This window comes from Theropithecus gelada, chromosome 1 (assembly GCF_003255815.1).
Source record: "Theropithecus gelada isolate Dixy chromosome 1, Tgel_1.0, whole genome shotgun sequence".
Classification (NCBI taxonomy): domain Eukaryota; kingdom Metazoa; phylum Chordata; class Mammalia; order Primates; family Cercopithecidae; genus Theropithecus; species Theropithecus gelada.
This window is the reverse complement of record NC_037668.1, coordinates 168,110,154-168,131,691: the sequence shown is the minus strand read 5'-3', so window position 1 is coordinate 168,131,691 and position 21,538 is coordinate 168,110,154. Positions and strand designations below refer to the sequence as shown.

General features: G+C 32.9%; 1 protein-coding gene across 1 annotated transcript in view; it reads right to left on the bottom strand.

Annotated features, from left to right (window-relative positions):
• The window catches only part of DENND1B (DENN domain containing 1B), a 273,717-nt gene that overhangs the window by 135,324 nt on the left and 116,855 nt on the right, over window positions 1–21,538 (bottom strand). Inside the window, exons 6-10 of the mRNA XM_025365141.1 lie at window positions 18,245–18,314; window positions 12,533–12,613; window positions 7,361–7,420; window positions 5,998–6,051; window positions 3,046–3,156 (exon numbers count right to left, since the gene is read on the bottom strand). Of these exons, the coding sequence (XP_025220926.1) occupies window positions 3,046–3,156; window positions 5,998–6,051; window positions 7,361–7,420; window positions 12,533–12,613; window positions 18,245–18,314 (376 nt within the window). The remainder of the gene's footprint in view (window positions 1–3,045; window positions 3,157–5,997; window positions 6,052–7,360; window positions 7,421–12,532; window positions 12,614–18,244; window positions 18,315–21,538) is intronic.

The following is a 21,538-nucleotide window of genomic DNA, read 5'->3' as shown; positions in this document are numbered from 1 at the left end:
GGGGGACCCCCCCCAAAAAAAAAAAAAAAAAAAAAAAAAAAAAAAAAACAAAAACTTAGCTGGGCATGGTGGCGGGCACCTGTAGTCCCAGCTACTCAGGAGGCTAAGGCAGGAGAATGGCGTGAATCTGGGAGGTGGAGCTTGCAGTGAGCGGAGATCGCGCCACTGCACTCCAGCCTGGGTGACAGGTCGAGACTCTGTCTCAAAAAAAAAAAAAAAAGAAAGAAAAAAAAAAGAATTATTCAAGATAAATTCAAGTAAAGCAGTTTCCTCCACAAAAGAAGGCTAAGATCATGAAAGAGAACTTGAATGATGTTTCTTTTATCAGTCCAACAGTCCCAGAGAGTGAACCAAAACAGAGCTGGTAACTTAGAGGTGACATCACCATCAAGTTTTCATGAACCATCATAAACGATTGATAGTAAATTGACATCAAACATAGAAAACAGCACCCCCAAAATACTAAGCCTTTATGATAGCAATATTTTTTTAAGCCAAATGCTAAATTAAAAGATAATAACATTAATTTTTACTCTAACTGCAGATGCAGACTATTACAAAATTAAATGTAGAGGCCGGGTAAGGGGGCTCACGCCTGTAATCCCAGCACTTTGGGAGGCCAAGGTGGGTGGATTGCTTAAGGTCAGGAGCTCAAGAACAGCCTGACCAATATAGTGAAACCCCGTCTCTAATAAAAATACAAAAATTAGCTGAGTGTGGTGGCAGGCACCTATAGTCCCAGTTATTTGGGAGGCTGAGGTAGAAGAATCACTTGAACCCGGAAGGCAGAGGTTAGAGTGAGCCAAGATTGTGTCACTGCACTCTAGCCTGGGCGACAAAGTGAGACTCTGTCTCAAAAAAAAAAAAAAATTAAATGTAAGCTACTATAAAATTGTATCTCATAATCTCATATACCTCATAATTACTAAACATTTATTCTATGCAGATATCATTCTAAGCACTTCATATATATGTATTTCCTTAATCTTTACATCAACCCTATGAGATTAAGGCTACTATTGCTCCTACTCTACACTTAAAAGAAACTGAGTCAAAGAGAGATTACTTGATATAAATTAAAACAAAACACCAATATTTTTCAAAAACATATACTCAGATTTATTTCCAAGGCACAAATACAGTAGCTTATGCTTCACTCACATAGCTTATTCCCTCACTTTCTTTGGATCTCTGCTCAAATGTTACCTCACTGAGTTGGGCACAGCGGCGTGTGCCTATAGTCCCAGCTACCAAGGCAGGAGGATCCCTTGAACCCAGGAGTTTGAGACCAGCCTGGGCAACATAGTAAGATCCTGTCTCAAATAAACAAACAAAATACTACCTCACTGGAGAGGCCTTCCTTACATAAAATGGAAACCTGTCCATCACTTTCTACCCTGTACACACACTCACTTTATCCATCATGTAACCCTAGCTAATAAATAATAGCTATTTGTTTGCTTACTTGTTTATAATCTGTTTCATGCCAGTCAAATAAGGTTAATGACTAGAAAGTGCCTGGCACATAGTATGTGCCTAATAAACATTTGTTACATGAATTAATCCTGATAAGAATTAGTTCCAAGGCCTATTATACAATCTTTTTAATCTTGAGGACAATATCCATTTAAAAATATCCTTTTTTAATCTTAAAACAATCATGTTTTAAAAATGAGAAGGAGGAGCTGGGGGGAAAGAAGAATGGTTTCACTTCAATAGTAAGTTAAAAATAGCAGAAAGGCAAATTAAAATATCAAATGAGTCAAACTGAATTTCTTGACATCTCTAAAATGTGTAAGAAAAAAATTACTTGGGTCATTGATTAGTACTTTTTCTCTGATATTACTGCATCATTTATCCACCCTTATTCTTTTAAATGCATATATTTTTCAATATGTAAAGTGCATTTTCAACTTTTAGGGGTGAGCATATCAAATTATAATTCAAAATAAATTCATACAAATTATATGTACAATCGTATGTATTTTTTTCAACTGTAGAGTAATGGAAATAACCCAAAAATTAGAATCAAAAGACTCAATTTCACATTATCTGTCTCTAACTAGCTGTTTGGCCTTGAGGTGGTCATTTAATCTTGCTGAAAATACCTTTCTCACTGTTAAATGTTAAACAGATATCCTACAGAAATCCTGAAGCTCCTTCTACTTTAAATGCTAAAATACAGAATAACGTTTTTATTTCTACTATAGAAGAAGAAAACATTAAAAATATTGTTTTATTTATCAATTAATCAAATTTATGAAGAAAATTCATGCAATATTGAATAATGGTTTTTGCTAAATAAATACATCATAGATTACTTAAAACTATATTTAAATTCGTATTTAAAAAATTTAAGTTGAAAGTATTAAATTGTTAATGCGTAAATGAGAAAAAATTATAAAATCTAGCAAAATACTTTTGAATATTTTTCTATACCCAAGAAAAATCTTTATCTTCTCACTGCCTTTACCTAATAAATACCTTCCAAAAGAACATTTTAGTGAATGTCATAAAACCTGTGATTTATAAAAAATGCTACTTTGACTTTTAAGTTATTATCAGTCTGAAGAGCTGCTCTAAATCAAACTATTATACAATCTACTCCCAAACCACTACTTGGCAACAAAGATGAATCTACCTATTACCAGGTTAGGATAGCAGCTATTATCATGGCCCCTTGATTTCTTTCAAGTAGCTCCAATGGAAAAAGCCACAAGTGAATAATAAAAATCTCATAATAGCTCTTAAGAATTCTTTATATGGTAGAAGGCACTAAAATGAACTCTGGAGAGTTAAAAAGAAAAAAAAAAAAACTCTCAGCTCCTGATAAGAAAAAATAATTAACCTGACTTAATGCATCTGAGAAGGCTTCCTATAAATCAGACTTTGTACTTCAAGAGCCAGATTAAAACCATATATCAAAAAAGTATGTAGATATTGTCTTCTAAGCACACATAGCACATTTCTAAATCTGCAGAGATTTTTAGGTCTTTTTGTGAAACACTCAATACCTGCTACTTAAAAGAAGTGTGAAGTACTTACAGTGCTTAATTTGCTCGAGGTAATCACGATGCGCCTTTCATGCAGCATACTGGCATACAGCTGCAGCATGTTGTTCACATCCACGGCAACAAAATATTCTGTAAGATTTCTCTGCACAAGTGAAAAATAATTGTGTAAGTTACAGCTCACAGTGAACATGAAGGAAAACATTTTACACATTTACCAGAAAGTCTTGAAGTTCAAAGGATATTATTTAAAATGGTATTCATTAAAATAATTAAGTGTAATACTAGTCTGCTGCCACATAAAGCACATAACACTCTATTATTAGTTGAAACATAACCCTACTCAAGGAAAGTATTTTCAGAGGATGATCAGAAGATCTCAGATTTCCCAACTTTCTTACCCGCTAAGTATTTGAAAAGAAGCTAATTTCCTGGGCCCCAACCTGGACCTGCTGAATTGTCATCTTTAGTGTATGTCCCCAAGAATCTGCTTTTTTTTTTTTTTTTTTTTTGTCACTCAGGCTGGGGTGCAGTGGTGAGATCTTGGCTCACTGCAACCTCCACCTCCCAGGTTCAAGTAATTTTCATGCCTCAGCCACCAGAGTAGCTAGGATTACAGGTGCACGCCACCACGCCTGGTTAATTTTTGTATTTTTAGTAGCGATGGGGTTTCACCATGTTGGCCAGGTTGGTTTCAAACTCCCGACCTCAGATGATCTGCCTACCTCGGCCTCCCAAAATGTTGGGATTACAGGCATGAGCCACCACACCTGGCCAAGAATCTGCTTTTTAAACAAATACTTCTGGTGATTCTTACATACACTGATGCTTCAGAAACTGCTGCCTAGACAATACATTTGAGTCTTTTCATGTTTGCCATTCACTATGCAGGCACAATCATCAACTGATACAACACAGCATGCACGAGGTACCCAAAGGATGAGGTGAATTTATAAAACAGCCCTTTGGTACTTTATTAAGGAAATTCACTTGTTTATACTTCACATCAGGCTTGCTTTATATCCACTATAATCAAATATAATTTGATGATGTTCTAAATTGATTCCTTAATTTAGCACTCTTATTCCCCACATGAAATGAAACTGGGATAAACTACATTAACTTTGACTTTTAGATCTTCTCCTTTCTTATTATTTATTTTTAATTTTCTATAATGAAACAAATAAATCGGAGAGCAACAAGCTAATTAAGGGATTGAATACGATATAACAAACAAAAACTGTAGTATCAGGTGGGCTATGACCTAGTAGGCTAAAACTTTTAGTTGGGCAAGAATATAAGAAATCCAATTATTTCTTCTATTTCCAGAAGGTAGAAACTTTACCATCACAAATTGGTAATCATGACAGAGCACAACAATAGAACCTGTAACTATCAGTGGGAGATGTTGAATTTGGTGGGAAGAGGTTTATTCCTTTCTTTCTCACCTTCCAATGCAACTCTCCATACAAAAATTCATGTCATTCAAGATTAGTATATTCCCTATAATCTAAAAGAAAGGTAATTTTTAGATGGGGAATTATTTCTCAACATAGGGTGCTGCCTTATGCTTATTCTCTTGCTTTCGTTTCCCTAAACAGGACTTTTTGCAAAACAAAACATGTTAATAGATATGTAAAAATATATATTCTCAGTGGCAGTTTTTCCTTTGAATGTTTCTTTGAAACTTTCAAAGCAATCTTCTTTTTAAAATGTGACATTTGTTAAATCGAGCTATTAGTTGTTTGTTAGTAAATGTAAGAGAAAGCTAAATAGGAGAGTGAGTAGAAGGAAGCAAATTTGACTTTGAAACTCTGAAGTGAAGGGACAAGGGTCATATAAGTCAAAGCATGGTCAGTCAGCCTTAAAGAAAACATTAGCAGGGAGTACCTGGGCCACAATGTACAGCAGTCATGACTTTAGGATCTATTATATAACCTGAGAGCTTTGATGATCTATCTCAGGCCCATACAAGAAACTTAATGCATAGCTTTTCATAAGGGTTTTTTGGAACCATCTGTACTGAAAACACCATTGATAGTGTTGGTTTGATATCAGACAATTTACGATTGTCTTCTTGGACTTCCTTCACTAACCACATGCTTTTAGAAACCACTCAGTAGGTTTGAAAACATTTGGAAAAACACTAGAATCCCAAAGTAAATAATAAGTATTTATTGAAATACTTCTTTCCTGTTGGTTTTTCCTTTACTTTTGATCGAATTATTCCTACTGATTCATTTTAACTTTCCAAGGGAAGCTGAAGAAAAATTACATAAGGGAATATTTCATTTTCACAGTTATCCAAAAATCATAAAAGCATATTTGTTACTTCTACTTATCTATGTAGACATTTCTACAAATACTAATTTGTAATAACTATTAAAATACTGAAAATATTTCTAGTATGGCTAGAATTAGGACTTGAAATAAAATGCAAATTTTAGCAATTTTTATAATTTCTTACAATAGCCATCAAACCTTGCAAGATATGTATTACTTTAAATTAAAATCAGGAACTTAAGAACAGTTCATCTATGATTTGAAGCATTATATAGAAGGAATATAAAAATACTATGTCAATTTCACTAAAATAACAATTTGTGTGAAGACATTTCCCATTGCTAGAATTCTTCTCCACAAGTAGAAGCCATGTCCTATGGTATCTCTTCTATCATATACAGTGAAGCTGAAGACCTAACTGAATATATATGATCCTACCTAAAAATGACAGAAATAGTTTTCCTTCTATTATTGTCCTTAATTTTCCTTATCTACAACCAGATACTAAGAAGGTGGTAAAGGGGCAGACATATAAAGAAGAAAAGAAAATAATATCATTATTCCTTATTTCTTCATTATTTCTCACAAACACAGATGATTACAATGTATTCTATTTCTCTATACAAAAATGCACAAACAGTGAGACCAAAATAAATAAAATTCATAATATAGGAATAATTAAAGTAGCAAATAGAAAACTTACACTCTCAGGTATTGTTGGGAGTCCAGTTACATCAGGAGCAATGAAGTAGGAATGCTAATCAACAAAAATAAATCACATATGAAAGATAATTAAAATTGGTAGCATATAATTTGTAATGAAAATCAGAAAAAAATATATTGAGTAAATTAATAAATGCCATTGAATGATATTCAGGATTTGTTGAATTTGAGAGACTCTTAAATGAGTTAGTGGGTTTATATGAGATTTAACAATTGCATTACCATACAAAAAGTTAAGACTTGTTTAAAAATATTTGACCTTAAAATTAAAATAAAAATAGGAAAAAATCGTTAAGGCAAAAAAAGAGTATATTACTGAAAGGTTTATTTTGTACATATATACCTACATATGTGTGTGTGTCTATATAGTATATATAGACATACACACCTATGCATACATATAAACATACATATTATTAAAACACATTTAGTTGAGGTAGACTGGAAAAATTAAAGCTTGCTAACCAAATATATCAAAATCTATTAATATTCCTGAGTTTCTATGGTAAGTCACAACAAATCTCTTTTGTAAACATCAACAACCCTATTATTTAGCAAATAGCAATAAAACATAATTTTTCAATGTTTAAAACTTCTTAAACATGTAGTAGTCCCAGAATATGATCATTACACATCTGCCAAACAAATATTTATGAGCTTCTACAATGTTTAAAGAAGTAAAACAGTTCATTACAATACTTACATAGAGTACAATGTGTGTATATGCCTTCATGTTTCCCATGTTCCCAAATTTGACCACCCAGAATCAAAGTGCAACTTAATCATCAAAAAATGTTTTATTTTCTGTTCATATTAATCTTCAAAATTATTTTAATATCTTAATCACATAAGGACATATTTAATACTATCTTCTTATTAATGATTAGAAAAGAAGCATTTTGGCCAGTATTTGAGCACAGTTGAACTAGTCAGAACAAGGCTAGTTAACATAGTCATAATGTATAATTTTCCAGGGTAGAAGAACAATAGGAGATAAATCACAAGATCTTTTGTGATCTTGAGACCAAAAAATGTGACAAATCTCATGCTGTGAATATACTTTAAAATTACTACTATTGAAAATGGAGAATATGCATAGATTTTGGTCTCTATAAGCTACTTTTATTTGGAATGGTTTTTAATAGTACTATATTTCACAAAACTATGCTTTAAAAGATAGTACAAACAGAAAATACTGTATATTCCAAATGATTAATTTTCTTAAAAGAGTCAAATTTACCACTTCCCAAAGGGCTGGAGTGAAGCTTAAAGGCATAGTGAAATAAGTGATTATTTTTCCTATTTAATAGTGATTTTTAGAAGCCAATGTCCTTTTAACTCACCGGTATTAGAGCAGGCTGATCTTTCAGAACTTGCTCACAGGCAATAAATATCTCTTGGTTCTTATAATACATGAGAGAAAAAAATGAGTATCTTACTTTCATGGGAGAAGCTTACACAACAATTCGCTGTGTAATTGAGACAAACCCATGTAGCCAAATTAGCCACTAAAAAGCACTTGAATAACATTAATTATAAATATTATTTTAAATGCTGATTTACTAATTTTATGCTAGAAAAATCCTAATGAAAGTATTTTCATATTACAAGAGTAGAGAATGCTGTGGATATTTACTGATTTTGAAATGTTTCAAAAAAAGCATTCTCATTAGACATTAACTTTTTATAAAAATCTCTGATTACTAGTGGCCATTATCCACTTGTACAGGAAGAAAAACTTCCATAATCAATCATTTTAATCTGGCATCATAAAACTAAAATCTCCTTTAGTAGCTGAAGACAAGTGTCCTAGTCCCCAATTTGCCACTTATTTAACAGCATAACACCAGATACATTACTTTAGGAGTCTGTTATTGAAATCAAATGCAATTAACTAATCATGGTAAACAAACATAACAGCTGATTTTATCAATACTTAAGATATTATAACTAGGCTGGGTGCAGTGGCTCACGCCTGTAATTCCAGCACTTTGGGAGGCCAAGGCGGGTAGAATACCTGAGGTCAAGAGTTTGAGACCAGCCTGACCAACATGGTGGAACCCCATCTCTACTAAAAATACAAAATTAGCCCGGTGTGGTGGTGGGCACCTGTAATTCCAGCTACTTGGGAGGCCGAGGCAGGAGAATCACTCAAAACCGGAGGTGGAGTTTGCACTGAGCCGAGATCGCGCCATTGCTTTCCAGCCTGGGCAACAAGAGCGAAACTCCACTTCAAAAAAAAAAAATTGTAACTTTAGAATAGGTATACAAGACTTGAAACTATCAGACTATTAATTCAAGTGCATATAAGAAGGCTTAATTATGGAAATAACTATTATACATAGGAACAGAACACAGTCACTCAATTTCCTTTGACAAGATTATTTCAGCTACAATTTAGTTATTTCAGAAGAAAGTATTTTCTCCAGATGGGATGAAACTTCAATTTACTACAACCAACACCTGAATAGTTCTTCATGGTACATCCAGACATATCATTTTATTTGATTACTAAAACAACTTTCTGAAAAGTTGACCTGCTCAATTTCTCAAATGGAAAAAAAGGATCATCTAAAGACATTAACTTTTTTGGCTAACATTACACATTTAGTGACTGTGACCTAACCTAAAATCTTCTAATCATAGGTAAAAAGGTGTAGAAATCTTTAATTAATGATTCTTATTAATAAAGAAGAAGTGTTTCAATAGCTGGTATTTTTAAGATGTATTTTTGTAAGATATTTATTTACCCCTGAACAAATATGATACTCAAATTTAAAGGGAGAACACATTTGTATTTCTCATTAATGCCACCTCCATTGTCTTAGCACCTTTATTTTCCTTAACTCTTTAACAGTATTAGAATCATTTTATAAATATAACACTTTCAAAGAGAAATGGTCATTTTTTTGGAAAATACCAGGCTCTTCTTTATTCTCCTTGACCTTTCCCTTGGCATTTCTACTGTATTTCCACTGAGCACAAACCTTGCATTCTTTGGGTGTCAGTGACCTGTAAGTCTAAGTTTCTTCTTAACTGCTCTTTCCCCCAGTTCTTTCACTGGATCTCCTTTCTTTTTCCCTATAGCCTATCTGGGCAATTAGAACTTAGTCTCTGTTCTATGCTCTTCTATATTTTATCCTTCAAATAGCTACAACTATGTCTGCTGCTGACTCTCAAATTCGGGTTAAAAATTCCAGGTTATTCTTAGCTTTTTATCACCCAGTCTACAAATGACTATTAAACCTTTCCACTTTGACAGTGTGCAACAAAAGAAGATGCAGACATAAAGCAGCAGAGAGGGTCACGGGAAAGAAAAAACACGTTAAGTTGTATGACAAGAGGTTTCACAAAGTTGAAGACTGAGCAAGTTCTAGACTAACAACACAGTCAACAAAGAGGCTTTAGTCCAAAAGGAAAGCATGATGTTCATTCAAGAAGCTGAACAAAACAACGTGACCAGAATACAGGGGGAAAATTGAAAGTTGGATTGAATCTAAGAAATGGATGGTCCTGAAAGCATGGCCAAAGTTTGGACAACTTTTATAGAAAAGGGAAAGCTACAAAAGGTTTTCAGCAGGGGACTTTATATAGTTTAACTAAGTGTAATCTGACAGTCTTTTGTAGAAAGGACTGGAAGGAGAGGCTCTAGACTAAGAACTCTTTGAAGTACTAAGCAACAGAACTAAGGTGCTAACCACCTTAGTCTACTACAAAATAGTAGTGGTTAAAGAATGGAATAATGTAAGAGAACACTACTATGACATGAAATCACAGGATGAAATTTGGGTAAGACACATGGACCAATGGAACAGAATAGAGAACCCAGAAATAAACCCAAATACTAACAGCCAACTGATCTTTGACAAAGCAGACAAAAACATAAAGTAGAGAAATGACACCCTTTTCAACAAATGATGCTGAGATAATTGGCTAGCCACATGTAGGAGAATGAAACTGGATCCTCATCTCTCAGCTTACACAAAAACCAATTCAAGATGGATTAAGGACTTAAACCTAAGATCTGAAACTATAAAAATTCTAGAATATAACATTGGAAAAACCCTTCTAGACATTGGCTTAGGCAAGGATTTCATGACCAAGAAACCAAAAACAAATGCAATAAAAATAAAGATAAATAGTTTGGACTTAATTAAACTAAAGAGCTTTTGCAGGGCAAAAGGTGCAGTAAGCAGAGTAAACAGACAACACACAGAATGGGAGAAAATTTTCACAGTCTATACATCTGACAAAGGACTACTGTCGAGAATCTACAATGAATTCAAACAAATCAGTAAGAAGAAACAATCCCATTAAAAAGTGAGCTAAGGACATGAATAGACAATTCTCAAAAGAAGATACTCAAACGACCAAGAAACATATGGAAAAAAAAGCTCAACATCACTAATGAATCAGGGAAATGCAAATCAAAACCACAATGTGATGCCACCCTACTTTTGCAAGAAAGGCCATAATCAAAAAATCAAAATACTTCTGTAAACATCAGCCACCATATTATTTAGCAAACAGCAATAAAACATAATTTTTCAACGTTTAAAACTCCTTAAACATGTAGTTATCCCAAAATATGATCCTCACACATCTACTAAACAAATATTAAACTGATCACCTGATCACTGCATCTGCGTCAATAATAGATGTTGGCCTGGATGCGGTGATCAGAGAACACTTCTACACTGCTGGGGGGAATATAAACTAGTACAGCCACTATGGAAAACAGTGTTGAGATTCCTTCCAGAACTAAAAGTAGAACTACCACTTGATCTAGCAATCCCAGTGCTGGGTATCTATCAAGAGGAAAAAGGTCATTAAATGAAAAAGATACTTGCACACGCATGTTTGTAGCAGCACAATTTACAACTGCAAAATCGTGCAATCAACCCAAATGTTCAGCAATCAACAAGTGGATAAAGAAATGTGATACTACTCAGCCATAAAAAGGAATGAATTAACAGCATTTGTAGCGACCTGGATGAGACTGGAGACTATTATTTTAAGTGAAGTGCCTCAGGAATGGAAAACCAAACATTGTATGTTCTCAATGATGTGTGGAAGCTAAGATATGAGGATGCAAAAGCATAAGAATGATATAATGGACTTTGGGGACTTGAGGGGAAGAGTGGGAGGGAGGGTGAGGGATAAAGGCTACAAATATGGTGTAGTGTACACTGCTAGGGTGATGGGTGCACCAAAATATCACAAACCACCACTAAAGAACTTACTGATGTAACCAAATACCACCTGGACCCCAATAACTTAGGGAAAAATTTAAAAATTAATTAATTTTTAAAAAGAGGAAAGCTATTACCAAAGAAAATATAATAACAACTTCCCTGTCTCATAAAAACACAGAAGACTTATTATTATATATACTTTGAGTTAGCTTTTCTCTCATTTTCTCTTGCAACATTATACTTTTCTTCTTTATTAAGAAAAGTTTATTATTTTAGAAGAAAAAAATTAATATAAATAAATTTTAATAGTCTAGCCCATATGCCAAATCCATGAAGAAAATTAATAAAAACATCCATATTTTATTATCTTGAACTTTGGGCATTTACAAAAACTCCCAAAACGTGAGTGTTTTTATATACAGATGGTACACTTCGTTAAAAAGTTTCAATAGTACAATAAATCCCGTCTCAGGCTTGCTGTCTGACAAACAGCAATTCAATCATATTTCCAGTAGTTTGTGATAATACCAGAAGATACATTAATGTATAGAGAAAGAAGACGAAACTTTTCACCCCAAATTTTTGTCACATATTTATATGTTATATGTCATTTTCTATTCTTACTAAGTACTGTTTTCATTTTAGGAGGGTTATTAAGCATGTGCGTATATTCCTTTATTATGCACAAATTTCACCTGAAAATCAATGTTTCTTTTTTTTCTTTGTTTTGAGATGGAGTCTAGCTCTGTCTCCCAGGCTGGAGTGCAGTGGTGCAGTGGCGCGATCTCGGCTCACTGCAAGCTCCGCCTCCCAGGTTCATGCCATTCTCCTGCCTCAGCCTCCTGAGTGGCTGAGACTACAGGCGCCCGCCACCACGCCTGGCTAATTTTTTGTATTTTTAGTAGAGACGCGGTTTCACCGTGTTAGCCAGGATGGTCTCAATCTCCTGACCTCGTGATCCACTCGCCTCGGCCTCTCAAAGTGCTGGGATTACAGGCGTGAACCACTGTGCCCAGCCAAATCAATGTTTCTTAGAAGTGAAATATCCTCATAGATTTGGTCACTTTTAGTTTATAATAAAATTTTTTAAATTCAATAATTTAACAAAATTATAAAAATACACACCCAATATATCAAGTTATGATAGTTACAGCACGTTAAAAATACACAATATTATCACCTTGTTATGTTAGTACTAGCAATGAAGTTTTCCTGGAAGCAGAGATGACTTGGCAAAGAATTGCCTGAAGGTTCACATGCTCTTAACGAAATTGAGACATAGCTATGACTCCCAAAAACAATTACTGATTGAATACTTACCACACTCAAATTTACAGGAGTATTTGCCTTTGGTACTGGGTGGTTATACAGTGATTTGAGAGTTTCATTCAAATCATTTTCCTAGGGTAAAAGAAAAAGTACATTTTATAAATAAAACATATACCAAGCAACTGCAATTAAAACTACTTGATAAAATAGTCTACTGTGGCTTTTCATATTTGACATATTTTATATAAATGTTTTCCACAGAAACATTTCAAATAACTGAAATTGAAATATGTGAGTCTAATAAATACGAAAACATATTTAAATTCCTTTATCCAGAAGAAAAATGGCAATATTTCTATTTAGTATAAATGTGTATTTGAAAAACTTAGTTATTACAAAATATACTAATGCTATAAAAGGAAATTATCTAAATCATTAAATCCAGTAAGAACAACGGGATTGAATAAAAATAGTAATACAACTTTTTATCAGATCACACAGTACTCTCATTTTCCATTTTCATTTTAAAATCCCAAAGCAATTTTTAAGGAATAGAAACAATTTAAGTAAGATTATTGCACTAAAATGGAATATACAGGTTATTCTAAATATTTGTTTTCTACATTGCTACTGGTCACTACTTGATTCACAATAAATGGGATTAAATAAAACATAGAGCAAATGCACTTCATAGGATTTGTATAATAATAATGTGCCTTGATGTGCACCCTCAATTTTTCTGCATCACACACTACAAATCCAGTAATAAATATACAAAGATTTTTATAGACATAATTATCCTTATTCTCTATTTCCATGTTGGAGAGAATAAATCAAAGGAAAAGGCAATTGTTCAGAGAAGTTAGCAATTTTAGTAAGTTTGGATATGAGACTTAGACTTCTCACGATCTTTCTTATGCCTTGTCTATACATTTATACGAAAACTTAATAAATCAGATCTCTGTAACTACTTTCAAAAGTATTCATTCAAAACTACCTATTTGAAATACTCTTCAGAATAACATGAAAAGCCATAAACAATTTATCTCTTGATCATTTAAACAACAAAATGTATCAGAGAATACTGTAGATAATACCAATCACCTTTGTAAAAAAGACTCATATGGTTATGTCTTAGAATTACCTTGTAGAAGGACTGTGAAATAAACAATTTATCTCTTGGTCTGTTAAACAACGAAGTGCACCATAGAAAATTGTGGAACATATTGATATTCTGTTTATACAAAATTCCTACAGGTACAAAAATTTTTAGACTAGTTTTTAAAAATCTGTTGCACTCTCTTACATTGATCAGGTAAGGATAACTTGAACTGTAAACGTTATTTAAATAACCCATGGCAGTGAATTAGAAATGAACAGAAAAAAGTACTGCAATTCCAGATTTACTTCTGGTTTAATTAATGCTATAAACTTGTAATATTTCTTCCTCTAAGGAACACAAATGGAACCTCCCCTATTTCTTCTTCTCAGAAAGCCAAAATTATATAAATTTGCTTATAGCTATTTTCTTTTACATATTCCAGTATTACTGATGGCATCAGGGGAAAAAAATGATACACAGTATGGAGATAGTAATAATTTATCACTAAGAGTTACTAAAAGTTACTAAATAAAGGAAAAGTATTCAAAATTTGGACAAGTAATATAATTAATGTGAATTCCACATGTACATTCACAAAAACAAAGAACAAGAAATTATCATGAATAATTTAACCAGAATTCTGGTTTTGACTTTTGATTGCAAAAAAATAAATAGTTGTATTTCCAGTTTTATTTTCTTAGGCAAGTGAATGACTGCACAGCTTCAACATAAAATTATTCCACTGTAAAATGATGTTAACATATACTTCATAGAATTAAGCAATCAAATACATAGAGAAAAATATTTACATGCATGAACACATACACGTAAACAACTAGACTTTTGACAGACATTAAAACTTGCAATTACGTTATAAAAAATTTGGTTGACAAATTTAGAAGAGTAAAAGGACTACCTTAATTTATTAATAACACATTTAAATCCTATTTATATAAATAATACCTCCCTTACTTTCCAAGTGACAGAACTGTACTTTAATCAAAGTACACAAGGGTATTAGAAAATAAAACTTAGGCCGGGAGTGGTGGCTCCCACCTGTAATCCTCAGCACTTTGGCGGGCCGAGGTGGGTGGATCAAGAGGTCAGGAGTTTGAGATCAGCCTGGCCAATACAGTGAAACTCTGTCTCTACTAAAAATATAAAAATTAGCCAGGCGTGGTGGTGCATGCCTGTAGTCCCAGCTACTTGGGAGAGTGAGGCAGAAGAATCGCTTGAACCCAGGAGGTGGAGGTTGCAGTGAGATGAGATTGTACCACTGCACTTCAGCATAGGGGATAGAGCATGACTCCATCTCAAAAAAAAAAAAAAAAAAGTAGAATTTAAATCCAGGATTTCAGGGTTCAAACCACATTGCCAAAAGTCCAGTTACATTTGAACTACCAATACTGCATTAAGCTTCCTGGGAACATTTATAAAGATTTTAATTCTAAGGTGACCACACTCACCTTTATCTGGGACCACCACCACTTAAGGCAAATGAAGGATTTCAGCTGATTTATTAAAACCATTAATTTTTATTCTTACAAGCTTATTTTCAAATATAGTCTGTATCCATGTTTAACATAGTGCCTGTTTCACCATACTGGGCAGACAGAAATGTCTATACCATTTTAATTGAACTGTATCTACCAAGGCTATATAATTTTTAAAAATTAAATAAAAACTCAAAATACTATGCCCAGGAGGATATTTTGCTCCAGATTCAGTCAATAGAACTTTTAAAATGATGTAAAGAAATAAATGATTGTATACTGAAAAGCTGAAAATAAGCTTTTCCTATGGAAAAATTTAGGGTGAGGAAAATAACATTCTGTCTTACTATATTCCTATTTTAAAAATTCCATCAACACTTTTGTCGATGATTGCCTTTAAAGCACTGGCATACAGAATCCAGTGAACAAAAAAGTCACAATAGCTGGATATTAGTTTCTACAATTATAAAATGGAGATCCAAAAACTGAATATTTGAAACTTTCTAACGTATTTTTACTTATTCTACACCTTTTGACTCAACATCTATTTGCTATGGGAGACACAGAGATAGAACAGTTCCATCTCTCAATTATTACTTTAGTTGTGCAGACACAGTTACAACCCAGTGTAAATGCTCTGGAAACCTACAGAAAGTATCACCTAACTTAACCTGGAGAGTCAGGAAAAGTCTCTAGAGAAGTACCTGTGCTGACATTAGGTTTGTTTCAAAAGATAGTTACATTAACTCTTAAAAGACAAGTATTCTACCAGTAGCAATTAGTGAGTGGTTTGTAATCTTGACAGACAACTGTATAGAGTTATGTTCTGGGAAATTTAAGTGGCTCAAAATAATTAGATAGTACATTATGTGCAGCAGATGAGCGGGAGTAGATTAATCCAAAGAGAAGGTCAGATGCCAGATCATAAAGTTATTATACGTCATGCTGCAAACAAGTTTAAATTTTATTCTAAGAAAAAGAGACTGTGAAGCGATTGTAAGCAGTGGAATAACATCAGCTTCCAGAAAGTTCATCTTAAACAGAAAAGAGTGGTATGCAGACAAACAGTGTGTCTGAAATACCCATAAATAGTACCTAGAGAAAAGAGAATCAAAAATATAACATAAATAACATCAAAATTTTAGGTGTAGATGGAGAAAAAAGGCCCAAGAGAGAAGCTGAGGACATAAGTAAAACGAAGAAGAGACAATGTCAGGGAAATCAAGAAAAACACAATGTCAAGAGTGACAGAGTACCATATAAGAATTTAAACAGATAACAAGTGAATGGAAAGCACACCCTAAATGTAAAAATTAATAGATAATAGACAATTATAAAGAATTTTAAAAACATATTTTATTTCAATTAAATTGTATCAAATAGCATAGCTAATATTTTAGTAAATTAGCTCTTGTTAAAAACATCAAAGAATGGCTAGGCTTGGTAGATGGGAAGCAGAGGCAGAAAGATCCCTTGAGGCCAAGAATCTGAGACCAGCCTAAGCAACATAGTGAGAATCTATCTGTACAAAACAACTTAAAAATTACCTATTTGTGGTGGCACCCACCCATAGTTCCAGCTAACTGAAAGAATGAGGTGAGTGGATTGCTTGATCCTAGGAGACTGAAGCTGCAGTGACTGATGATTGCACCACAGCGCTCCAGCTCTGGGCAACAGAGCAAGACTCTGTCTCCAAAAAAAATTTTTTTTAGAATCAAAGATTAAGGGAAAAATTTTTAAATCATTATCCCAGAGAAGTTTGTTCATTCAAAAGCAAACTTCAGCTTTTATTTCTATTTTTAAGAAAAAAAAAAGCATACAGACTTTTATTGAGAGCTAAAACTATAAAATTCTTAGAAGAAAACATATGAAGAAAGCTTTGAAACACTGAATTTGGAAAAGATTTCTTGGATATGACACAAAAACACAGGTAACAAAAGAAAAAGCAGATAAATTGGACTTCATTAAAATTAAAAACTTTTGTGCATCAAGTAACACTATCAAAAGAACAAAAGGGCAGGCAAACCATGGATTGGGATAGAATACTCGCAAATCATCTATCTAATAAGAAATGAATATTTGACTATATGAAGAACTCCTACAATTCAACAACAAAAAATGCAACATGATTTTAAAATGGGCAAAGGACTTGAATAGACCTTCTACAACTTTTGACTCAATACCTATTTGCTATTGGAGACACAGAGATAGAAGACTTCCAACAAGTACTCCTCTAGAGACTTTTCGTGATTCTCCAGGTTGACTTAGGTGATGCTTGTTGTGTCCCCAGAGCATTTACCCTGGGTTGTAATTTTCTGTCTGCACAATTAAAGACCTTCTCCAAAGAAGATATAAAAATGGCAAGTAAATGTCCAGTGTTACTAATCATTAAGGAAATGCAAATTAAAACCATAATACACCACTTTGCACACATATTATGATGCTATTAAACAAAAAAGAAAAGAAAAGAACAAGTATTGGCAAGATTGTGAGGAAAACGGAACCCTTGTACGTTACTGATGGGAATGCAAAATAGTGTGACCACTGTGGAAAAATGCTCTCATGATTCCTCAAAAAATTAAACGCAGAATTACCATACTACCTAGTAATTCCACTTTTAGGTATCTACCCAAAAGAATTGAACTCAAAGGCTGGAACATTATTTGTACAAACATTTTCATAGCTGTATTATTCACAATAGCCAAAAAGTAGAGGAAGCACCCCTAGTGACCACTGACAGAAGAATGAATGAACAACTGGTGTATTCATACTCAGTCTCAAAAAGAAAAAAAATCTGACACATGCTACAACATAGATGAATCTTGAAGACATTATGTTAAATGAAACAAGCCAGTCACTTGGTACATAAGGACAAATACTGTGTGAGTCCACTTATATGAGATACAGAGGGTATTCAAATTCATACAGATGATACAACAGTGGTTGCCATGGATGGTGAGGGTTGGGGAGGAATAAGTAGATATTGTTTAATGGGTACAGACAGAGTTTTAGACAGGCAAGGAAAAAAAGATGTATTGTATTGATGATTGCAGATCAGCATTAATGTACTTAATGTCACAAAACTTTACACTTAAAAATGGTTAAAATGGTAAGTTTTGTTTTATAAATATTTTACCACAATTTAAAAATGGGGAAAAAATAGCTTACCAGTTCCTTAGCCAAGTAATCTGCAAGAGTATTTAGAAGCTTGTAATACACTTCAAACCAGGGAAGGTAACTGTAAAAGAATTATTTTAAAATGTATATACATAAAATTCAGAATCAGAAAACAGACAACATAAACATTTAATTCATATTAATTCAAACAGGTTAATCCTGAGGTCAAAAAAGAACTATACCCATTTTCTTTACTTTTTCAGCGAAGTTTTACATATTATTTATTACTAGTTTTCATAAAACAAATCAGAATCCAGAGTTCTATTTAAAAAGTGTTCATTACATACTTCTATTTTATATCAGCAATATCTAAAATTATTTTCATGGTATTCAATAAAAGCATGCATAGGATAAAAATTAACCATTGTTAAAAAAAATCACATAAAAACTAACTTTAAAAAGCTTTTAAAACAAAATATTAAAAATATCTCCTTTTAAAATGTTGCTGGAGTATATAATACAACAGAACTATGTGTTTCTCAGTTCTTCAGAAATGATGTTTAAGAATGATGGCAAATTTCAAAATAACTCAATACAAATATCAAAAAGACTATTCTAAAAATTACAAAAAATTTTAAATGGCTTATATATCAAAACCAAACATAATTCAAAATTTAATTCATTGTACTAGATAAAAGTATAATTTTTATGATAGCTAAATATTAAATCTAAAAATCATTTATATAAAACAAAATCTACATTCCTTATTAAAAATTAAACTATTAGTATATTTTAAATGTCTAAAGATTTTAATGTTAAACTGTACACTTTTCATGTAGAATAAGAGGAAATCACAAAATACATTGTTGTTAATTATCAATTGACAAATACTCATTGCTTTTCTTCAAAGTATTAACATGGTACTTTTAAGAGAAAATATTGTGATGCTTTTACTACATAATTGTACACAGATTAATAGTACATACACATAACAAGTAAAATTTAAAAATCAGTAAGTAGAACGTAGAAAACAGGATTCTAACAGGATTTTTTTCATATAATGTCTGATTTGTTAGTGACTATGAATGATGCCTTTTGAATCAGAAACTGAAAGTAGTAATAAAAAAGGACGTTAGGTAAACTACAGTATCTTTACTCAGCATAAAATTATAGAGTTATTTTAAATTATAATTATAAATACTAAGTAATGACACGAAAACTCACATGATACTTTAAAATATCTACCCAACTCTGGTTAAATCTAACATATTGACTGTATGTATTTATCTCTGTGTCCTCTGGAAATAACTATAAAATGACAATAAATGAATAGAAAGGGTATATATTAATGAAAACAAGCAAAACGGAGGAAAAAACAATAGCAATGCAGGTGGATGACTTTGTAAATAGGGTAAACAGACAGATAACTAACAGCAGAAGAAAGGAAACCAAAACCTAAATGCCATTAGAAAGGAAAAGGACCAGCAGAAGTGCTCCCCACAGAGTTCTGAAACACTGATTTAACAGTATCTCAAAGAAAAAAGCCCCTCGAAGTCCTATTTTCTTGGAATGAAACCCACATGCAATGTTTCCAATTCAGTTTAATACCTTCCTTTTGAATACAAATTAATAGCCAACCACCAGATATTTGAGGAAACACAAATACAAAATGATGTTTATATTGAACAACATAAAAAGAACTACAAGAAAACATAGACAATTCAAACAGCTGAAGAGAACTCCAAAACTTATATTTAATATCCTTAGAGCTGAATTAAGAGCAGGAGGCTATTAGACGAAACTAAACTTTTCTAAAAAGTAAAAATAGAAAATTTTAGATAGGAAGAAAGAGTTTTAAGAAATTCTAAAGTCTGAAAAAAATTAAAATCAATAGAAAGTTTAGATGATAACTCCAGAAAATCTCCCAGAAACTAGAAAAGATAAACAATCCTTGTAAGTTGTATTCCTAGGTATTTTATTCTCTTTGTAGCAGCAAACCACCATGGCAAGTGTATACCAATGTAACAAACCTGTATGTTCTGCACACGTATCCCAGAAATTAAAGTACAATAAATAATAATAATTTACGCTCATAACAAAAAAGATAATAAGAGAAAAAATATTACACTATCAGGCCATCAATCTCAACTATCATGTAGCTATAGTCATTCCATAAAGAAAAAGTAGAGGAAATAAATGAATGAAAGTTTCTTTTAAAGAATTACTGGAAATTTTCCCAGAACTTCAGACGTGAGTCTCCAGACTGAGTGAATGAACGGCACAAAGAATGCTCCAAACCAGAGTATCACTGTGAAATTCCAAAACAAGGGATAGAAGAGTGCCTAAGAGTTTCCAAACAGACAAAACAAGTAACAAACAAAGGGATCAAGTTCAAAAATGTCATCAAACCTCTCAACAGCAATAATGAAACTTAAAAGATAATGCCTTCAAAATACAGAAGTTAAATTCTTCACACTCAAGACTTCTATGTCCAGACAAACTATCAATAAAGTGTGACGACAGATTAACAGCATTTTCAGTCAGGCAAGGACTCAAAACTTCACCTCCTAAGACATCCTAAAGGATGGCTAAAACAAAATAAAGGAGATGTAAAAGAAGGAATACACAGATGTAGGAGGCAAGAAATATAAGACCTAGGAAGAACAGTTGTGCAAAGGCCTCGAGAGCAACCAGTTCAGACTGAAACAGGATGAAGGCCCTAGGAGGGAGATGCTAGAACGGGGTGTTTACAATAAGCATATTGACAACTTTGCCTGGAAGCCTGGAAGAATCTGGACAGGTGTGTGACACATCTGTGACAGCTTTTGAGGAATCTGAACATTAGAAATTACTATTGGTAATCTCAATTTTCCTATTTAAATTACCTAATTCTTCAAGCCCCAGTGCTTAGATGGCTATTTCACTATGTATATCTTCCACTTACAAATAAAACCCTTAAAAATTACTAATACTGTTACATTATTATCTAAATATAACGAAAATCAGTACACCACAGTTTCTGCATTCATGATAACTCAAAGAAATAGTTTTCATGCCAAATCTCCTTCTACCAGGACACATAATCCTTAGAACACAATTGCTTTCAATTGTAGTCATTTCAAACTCGCATTTCAACTTTTAATAGCCCGAAGAAATTGCTATTTCCAGACAATTTCAATGTGTACTGTAGTTCCGACCTAAAAATTCAGATAAGATGAGACCTAATCTATTCAAAAAATGTGCTGGTCTATTTCTATCCAACTCAAGGAGTTTTAAATAAAGCCAAATGTATTGATTGTAGGTGGCTGCATGTCTACCTATTAATGCTTACATTGTCATTTTCAC